The 9,032-nt window shown below is 44.7% G+C and overlaps 1 protein-coding gene across 3 annotated transcripts in view; it reads left to right on the forward strand.

The window, feature by feature from the left end:
• Positions 1 to 8,487, forward strand: part of LOC142468166 (oocyte zinc finger protein XlCOF8.4-like) — a 50,073-nt gene extending 41,586 nt beyond the window's left edge. For 2 of the 3 annotated variants that reach the window (XM_075574373.1, XM_075574383.1), the window contains exon 5: positions 5,381 to 8,487. In XM_075574373.1, coding sequence (XP_075430488.1) covers positions 5,381 to 6,381 — 1,001 coding nt within the window. In that variant the 3' untranslated portion in view covers positions 6,382 to 8,487. The remainder of the gene's footprint in view (positions 1 to 5,380) is intronic. The other variant, XM_075574392.1, reaches the window with a different exon arrangement.
• Positions 8,488 to 9,032: the final 545 nt, after the last annotated feature.

Below are 9,032 nucleotides of genomic sequence, written 5' to 3' on the forward strand. Positions count from 1 at the left end.
AGTTCTTTCAGAACTAAGGCTGTCTCACATTTTAATCTGGTCTGTAACTGTTACATACACCTATAATATATATGATCTCTAACTGTGAATGCAATGTCTTGTATATAATGTATACCCTGCTCATTTATGTAACTGTATTTGTAACCATGTATTATTTGTCATTTTAACTCTATGCCCAGGACATACTTGAAAACGAGAGGTAACTCTCAATGTATTATACTTCCTGGTAAAACATTTTATAAATAAAATAAATAAATACAAATTAGCCCACAGGTTCACCTGGCGGCATTCCAACACTGAAGGCACGTGATCAGACACACATGGTGTGTGACACACACGGTAACTAGAGATTGTGTCCACATTACCAGGGTTGTGATACTAATCACCTGGCAGTCCTATCGCCAGCCTGTATGTTAACTGGTGTCAGCATCCCCGGTGTATCTAGTAAACAGCGCTTACATTGCACATTGTTACCTTGTATAGCTATTACTACATCATCTACACATGTGCAGCACTGGTCTATTTCCTACTGTGGTATAACAGGAACAAATGGACCTAAAGCGCATAGGAGAAATAGAAAAAAAGAAAACACATAGTGTAATCTGTATATAACCCAGCCAAACACCTGCTGAAACAGAATGCACTTACAAGATGGTAAATGTATACCAGCAGAGTAGCAGAGTCTTTACTCCTCCGTATGTAGGAACCCTCCTCTCCGTCTGGTCACTTGGAATTTCACCTCCACAATGTAACTACCATACTCCAACAAACTCAAACGTAATCTCAGATCCCAGAGGAATAATCAGAATAGGAAAAATAGAGGTATAGTACAAACGTACAAATAGTTTAATAAACTGTAGGCAGGGTGCTGTCCACATCAGTCTTCTGTGGTGTCTGTGGGGTGATCCCTGTGGCGGGTTCCAGAGACCGATGCTGCTTGAAACAGTGTCCCTCTTCCCCTCTGATCTCTATAGCAGCACAGACTCCCTCTGTGCTTGTGGTCAGGTTTAGATTCGGTTAGCAGGAGCATTCGGTGGGTGTTTTGCATTGTGACTCCGGTGGAGATATCCTTTTTTATGCATCTTGTAAGTGCATTCTGTTTCAGCAGGTTTTTTAGCTGGGTTATATACAGATTACACTATGTGCTGTTTTCTTTTCTTCTATTTCTCCTATGCGCTATAGGTCCATTTGTTCCTGTTCTACTGTTGTTTTCTCTCTGGGTGAGAGATTTTGGGCCAGCTGCAGGGAGAGATACATATAGCTATATTAGCCATTTGTGTTCAGTGTTTATTAGTTTGTGTAATTCTGTTCTTTTTCATTCCTATCGTGGTATACTGGTAGAAAAAGGGGGGTCCTCCGGCGCGTTGTTCTGCTTGTGGCTCCACGGCGTTTTAGATATATAGGTAAAGGAGAGAAGAGAGGGGACCACAGTAAGGGACCAACACAGTGATTATACACAACTCTTCGTTTGATTTGTGAGGGGGGGGGGGGGGATTGGGGGTGGTATGAGATCAATGGAGAGATGAAAAATACTGCTGAATGAAAGGAGACACACTTACATCAGAGTGTCTAGTATCTTGAATTCTTGTACTCTTTTCTTTATGTAGCTGTATTTGGTTGAGGGTGAGGAAAAGCCTCCTGGTATCCTCCTTAGCAAAAAAATATAAAGGGAAAAAATAGTGCAATAAAATTTATTAACAATGGAAAAAAAGAGATTGAACACTTACAAGCGGCCGATAATTTCAGGCATAGAGAGGAGATGCTGCCAGACTCCACAACGAATCCCTTCCTGGGTTGGAGTGGTTTGTCCTGGCTGTTTCCCTGTTGGCAGATGATTGCTGCGTTGATCTTCACTTCGGGTGGCTGGGATTGAAGGTTTCCAAGAGCCCGTGCACAGGCTATGTCCTCCTCAAAAACGGCCTGTCCCTCAGCATACACAGCATACAGATTTCAGCTCCCTGCTCCGGTGCGCGTGCGCATGCGCAGACGTTTTTTGGCCATTACAAGCCACCGTAGTGAGGACTTGATTTCCCTGTACTATCTGGCTCGGCGATCCCGCCGTCTGCGCATGTGCACGCGCATACCTTGCTAGTATTTTTGAGGGTCCCACTAACTGTGTCTGTGTTTCTCTAATCTGTCTTTCACTGTCACCTGATTACTCCTGGCGTTATTACACATACAGATATAGCTGACATTATTACATGTTATAACACCATTAAAGCTGCAGTTCAGTCAATATCCTGCATGTGTGGGTTTTTTAATAAATCAGTTCTGTAGTAAGAAAAAATACTTTTAGCATTTTCTGTTTTTAAAAAAACAACTTTGAAAGACCAATTTTCTTGTATTCTATTTTAACAGCCATTTGCTAAGGCACTGCCCCTTCATGTCCTGTCACAAGCCCTGGCACACCCCTTTGTCAGCACTGCCCTCCCTCTGCACATGTCAGTGCAGGAGTGCTCATGAATATTCATGAGCTTCCACTGAGTGACAGAAGCAGAGGAAAAACATATCCCTTCTCTAGAGATTTTGCCAAATTTCGCCGATCAATACATGGAGAACGAATTGACCTGCAGCTATACAGTTCTTTAGGTAATTAGAGATTGCCCACATGAAACTATTGAATTAAAAAAATAAATAAAAATAATAATAAAAAAAAAGACTGAACTGCAGTTTTAATGGATAACATAACAAGTTAAATAATCTGGTTACAATAACACTACTATGAAATAACACATTGTGTTAATGGGTGCCATAACCCAGGGGTGAGCAAACTTTTTAAGCCGAGCCCCCTTTTTATCCATTACATTTCCCGGGCCCCCCCTGCCTGATGTAATCAAAATCACATTAAAAAAAAACAACTTTATTAAACGGTATACAATGTAAATACATATATGTCTAAGGCCGTGCATATAGTGCCCGCGACGGCGATGCTAGCGAAAGTTGTATTGCGCTTTGCGGCGGCGGCGTGGGCGATCAGGCTATTGATTGGTTCAGGGGCTGTCACGAGGCGACAGCCACTGAAAAATTAAATATTGGTGGCTTAAAAAAATTGCGTCGCCACGTCACGCTTACTATAAGCGCACACGGCGGCGACAATGCATTTGTTTTCGGGCGACGTCGCGTCGCCGGCACTATAAGCGCAGCCTAAATACTTACATACTTCAACAGCTCGCTCTTGCAAAATTAGGCTGCGTCCACGCTGCCGCTGAGAGCGGTGACATCACCAACTCTCCAAGCATGAGCACAGCGTGTCCTGCATCATTTTGCAAGCACGAGCGGGGAAGTGTTTACACTTTTTTTATTATTATTTCTGTACATTCATAGTATGATTGATATAGTGGCAGCCGACCCTCTCACTCGCAAAGGATCGCAGCGCAGCAGGTTGCCAGCGGAGGAGAGCAGGAACACAGCGCTATTGTTCGCAGACACCGGAAGGAGGGGCGTTTGACATCACAGCGCTGGGGCGTGCTCCTCCCCAGTACCTCCGTATCACGTGGCCGCCACCTGCACTATTCTGTTTGGCCGCCCACGCGCGCACATCTTTTTTGCCTGCGCACCCAGGTTTTGCCGCAAGCCCCTCCCCCCCTCAGTTTGTGCACCACTGCATTCAATCACAACACACACTCAATCACAACACATAGACAGACAACCAACAGGCACAGCACACACACAACACCCACTCAATCACAACCAACACAGCACACACTATATTATGTGTGTGTGTGTGTGTGTGTGTGTGTGTGTGTGTGTGTGTGTGTGTGTGTGTGTGTATATAGACACACACACATATATATATACACACATATATATGTATATGTATATGTATATGTATATGTATATATATATATATATATAAATATATATATATATATATATATATATATATATATATATATATATATATATATATATATATATATACATATACACACACACACACACACACACACACACATATATATAGACCATACGATACCGGTTGCAACACGACATCAAGGGACAGCACGCAGGTAAGTAAATCATAAATTTACACAAAAACCGACGTTTCGGTCCCACTGGGGCACCACCTTGAGAAAGGTCCCACTACACACACACACACGGGGGGGGGGGAGAGATGGAGTAACTAAGCCTGCTCAGGTCCCCCCATGTGCTGCAGAAAACGGGCGGGTAAAAGACAGGAGGAGGAGGGCTTGTCTGTGTGCAGGGAAGGCCCCGCAGCAAGGTCCCGCCCCCTCTGCAGGCCCCGCCCCCTCTGCAGGCAGACACAGCAGGGAACTGGAAGCGGCCTCAGCACGGAGCTTCTGGCCGCTCGTGCACAGCTCTGCCCGCCCCCAGGTTTCCCCGCACGCAGCCCGCGCCCCCCCTACATAATCTTGCGCCCCCCAGTTTGCGCACCGCTGCCATAACCTCTACATCTGTACCAGACATGGGTACCTTATATAAACTGTAAGTTAACCACTTACAGTCTTGGCCGGCTTAAAACTAATGCGGCTGCTGCCGCAGTTTAAAAACAGCTGCGGGTGGCGCGCGGTTATCTTTGGCCGTTTTCGGCCAGTTTTCCCGCGCCTCGGGCGCTTTCAATAGTAAGCGCCATTAGCGCTTATCTATTGAAGCGGCCGCCGCACGGGAAACTCCGTTTTAAACGGAGACAAGACCCGCGGTTAGCCCACTACGCACCCGGCAAGCTTTAGAATAAAGCTGTCCGGGACAGTAGGTGCTTTTTGCCTTCGCCAGTCACATACCTATTGGAATTACAGACGTATTTTATACTTTAACGGATCCTCGCCACAAACCAGACAGGACCGCGAGGCCGAGGTGGGGATTAAAAAACACCAACCTAGGGAAGAGAAGTCACGTCCGGTGTGCAGGTTCATAGTAGTGCATAGCTGGATCAGGATAGGAGAATGTAGGATCGTAGGAGGCAAGCCGAGGTCGAGGGTTGGAAAGATATGGATCGTAGGGGTCACTTTAGCCGGGTCGTGGGTAGGAGAGAGCAGAATAGTCGAGAGTAATCTGGGATCGAGGATAGGAGGCAGCAGTGAAGTTCAATGCAAACGAGGCAAGATGATACCCGGCAGGTTGCTTGTGATCAGCAAACGTCACAAGGTTTATGCTCAGCCAACTTCCTGATGGAAGGACTGAGCCTAAATGGTAGGACCGGCGAATCAGACGCCGGATTGGTTTCAGCCTCTCTCCTGCCTGCAGGAGCAATCCGGCGACTGAACCTTGGCGGAGACGGAGCCTGCGTTGGATCCTTACATACTAACAGAAATGTTCAACTAGAAATGTTACATTATTAGATTATTAGATTATTATTAGAAATGTTATATTTTAAGCTATTAATGAACTTCTTTACTCACAGTAAATTTATTTCCAACAGATGGATCCATGAGCAGAAATACACCTGCAGGATGTCACACCCCTCTCTGCTCACCAGATTGTGTAAATGAAGAGAACAGTGTTATTACAAGTGATCAGGGAGAAAATAGCTTGAGGCAAAATAAACCAAGCAAAAGACAGAGAAACACTGTGAGAAATCTGCTTAAGGAAAAAACTTCATGTGAAGAAGGAAATCTCACAGCCTCCCACATTTATTCTCTCAGAGAACATACAGGGACAGAATATGCAGCTACTCCTATTACGGAGCGTGATAAAGGAAATACTAATGCACAGATAATTCACAAGAACTTGTCAGTAATGAAGTATAAGTGCAGTTACTGTGGTAACAACTTTAAAAGTGAAAGTGCTTATACAATTCATCAACGAAAACACACCACAGTGAGGCGGCACAAGTGCTCTGAATGTCACAAATGTTTTGCTTCTAAATCACTTCTGGTTAGACATCAGATAATTCACACAGGAGAAAAGCAATTTGTTTGCCCTGAATGTGGGAAATGTTTTAGATACAACTCACATCTTGTTCAACATCAGGTAATTCACTCAGAAAATAAACCGTGTGTTTGCTCTGAATGTGGGAAATGCTTTAGGAGTAAGAATAGTCTTAATATGCACAGGAAGAGACACACAGGAGAAAAGCCATTTGTTTGCTCTGAATGTGGGAAATGTTTTATCTCCAACTCAAAGCGTGTTCAACATCAGAGAACTCACACCGGAGAGAAACCGTGTGTTTGCTCTGAATGTGGGAAATGCTTTAGGAGTAAGAATAGTCTTAATATGCACAAGAAGATTCACACAGGAGTAAAGCCATTTGTTTGCTCTGAATGTGGAAAATGTTTTACCTATAGCTCACATCTTGTTCAACATCAGGCAATTCACTCAGGAGAGAAACTGTGTATTTGCTCTGAATGTGGGAAATGCTTTAATAGTAACAATAGTCTTACTATGCACAGGTGTGACGGGAGAGGGGTGTCAAGCGTCTAATAAAGGGGTCATCCCCATTAGGCACCCCCTTCCACCGTCTGGGAAGTGAGGAGTTAACCCGAAATGTACTCATAATACATATGTTCCCCTGCTTCACAACCAAAATGTACGTCCCTTGGTTTTCCTATTCCCACATTTAGAGGGAATGAATGTATTCTTATTCCTCTGCCCCAGGGCAAACTGTGTTCTATGTGATAGAAATGTATATGGGTACAATTATTGGTGTTTGTACCTGTACAGTGTATGCATCAACCACATACACTGGGATCCAGCCGGGAGGGGAAGGGTTAATGTTACGTTTGTGTTTATAGCCCTTTTTCCCCTTTCCCGCCTTTTCAGGCTCTATTTTGCAGCTCGTCCATAGGCCGCCATTGAAACCCCATGCAAGTCAATGGGAATTTCAGTGGTTTGGGCCCGATATCATAGAAGACCTGCAGGTGGCGCCGAGAGGAGGAGCGGCGGTTCCCCATTGAAAGTGAATGGCGTAATGCATTTCGATGGGGATTCCTGGAAGCCGACCTCCGGAGATGAGCTGGCAGCCAGCCAGACCGCAAAGCCGCAAGAGCGGAAACAATGTCTAAAAAGAGCTTTGATCAGGTCTCGGTCAAGTTCACGTCCAATTGGCGTGGGAACTTTTGTTCTAGGGCACCCAGGAATAAAATTTGTTTTGCCCCTGGCCCCTAGGAACCCCCTCATTCGACCCCAACCAAAACCGACAATTAATGGTGACGAGAAAGGGTCGCGCCGACCACGATGGTCCTACCATTGACCGTAATGGCGGAGAAAGCCGCGTGGCTTTCAAGCACTAAGTGGAAAACAGTGTAAACTGAAAACCCATAACTCCGGTTCCATGGGGACCAGAGGGCTGGGATTTGGCCAGGATGTAGTCACCGCTACGGCATGGCAATTTCCAGCCCTCAACCGAACGGAGTAGGGTTAACTGTAAAAAAGTGTGTGTTTCCCATTGACTTCAATGGTAGCGGAGGTCCCATTGAATTCTGTGGCAGCGCCGGCTATATTGATTCTAATGAAGGAAAGCCGCGTGGCTTTGAAACGGCTAAGTCCGAAAGTATGTAAAGTGAAAACCCATATCTCCGGTTCTGTGAGTACCAGAGGGCTGGGATTTGGGTAGAATGTAGTCACTGCTCCGGCATGACTGCATGGCAATTTCCAGCCCTCTCCGATCAACCAGACGGAGTATGGGTAACTGTGAAAAATGAGGTTTTCCCATTGACTTCAATGGCGGAGTTGCTCCATTAAAAGCCTATAGCGGCGGAGCCCATTGATTTCAATGGAAGAGTGAAATGCAGAGATTTCTTTTAGCTTATAGCGGAGAATCCTGCATTAAAGTTAATAGGGGATTTTAACTTGGTTTTGGTATCTCCGGTTCTGGGGGTCGTGAAAGGCTTATATTTGGCCACTATGGCAAGGGTCCTCTGGCATGAGGACCTGGCAAATTTCAGTCCGCACAGACCCACAGAACGGATTATTTTAATATATGTTTAATATTAAAATGTTACTCTGCATCCCTGGTATTTCTAAGCCCGGGAAAGCTAGAGGCCCATATGGTATGTTAATGCTCAGGGGGTGACAAGTGGTCTACAATAAGCCCCCTAATCAAAGGCTCCACCACTCTGCTTGTGTATGCTAGGACAAAGCAGAGCAGTACATGGGTACTTATGTAAAGTGTTGTGTTTCACACCTTGAGACAAAGGTTTTCCTGTCCCAGGCAGACTAGGCGACATCAGTCTTGAGAGAAGGGGGCTAGGGAAATGACCCCCCGATTAGAATAATGCCCAGCCCTGTGGGCAGGTATTACCTTGGTCCCACGTGAGGTGGGAAGGGGTAATTGGGTGGAGGTAATTGATAACCAATGCCTGGCACCCAATGTTAAGGGATAGGGCTGAAACCCCATATAAACTAGGGTAAGCCCTATGCCCAGTGTCTTCGTTGTAACTTTGTTTTGTATCCTGTATCGTGAATGAATTGCCAATCCAGATCCTGATTGCTTCATTGCCCCAAACCCTGAGTAAGTGTTCATATTCTGTATGTTATTTGTGCAATCTTGTGTGTTCACCTTCTTTAAGGAATAAACTTAATTTATCATATCTTAGTCATGTTCAATTCAACCCAGAGATTTTGTGTATGAGGGGAATGAAACAGATAATGAACTAAATGGAATAGATGAGGATACAAGGTGGTATGGAGGTAGAATGGGGGCAAGTGCAAGTTTGACAAGCAGTGAAATACCCATAGTAAATAGAGATAATACAAGAAAACTTCTAAAGACTAAACCAAGTGGGAGCAGAAAGGAAGGAGCAGATAAGATAATAGTACAGGCTGAAAAAAAACTTAAATGCATGCTTGCTAATGCAAGAAGCCTGACAGATAAAATGGGGGAGCTTGAATTAATAGCTACAAGGGAGCAGTATGATATCATAGGCATTACTGAAACATGGTGGGATGAAACTCCTGACTGGACAGTTAATTTAGAGGGTTATTCTCTTTTTCGGAAGGATCGAACAAATAGAAGGGGAGGTGGAGTATGTCTATATGTTAAACCAGATCTAAAACCTATTATAAGGGATGATGTCTATGAAGGGAATGATGAAAATGTAGAGACTTTGTGGATAGAAATTAGCAGTGGAGGT

This window comes from Ascaphus truei, chromosome 1, assembly GCF_040206685.1.
Source record: "Ascaphus truei isolate aAscTru1 chromosome 1, aAscTru1.hap1, whole genome shotgun sequence".
Classification (NCBI taxonomy): Eukaryota; Metazoa; Chordata; class Amphibia; order Anura; family Ascaphidae; genus Ascaphus; species Ascaphus truei.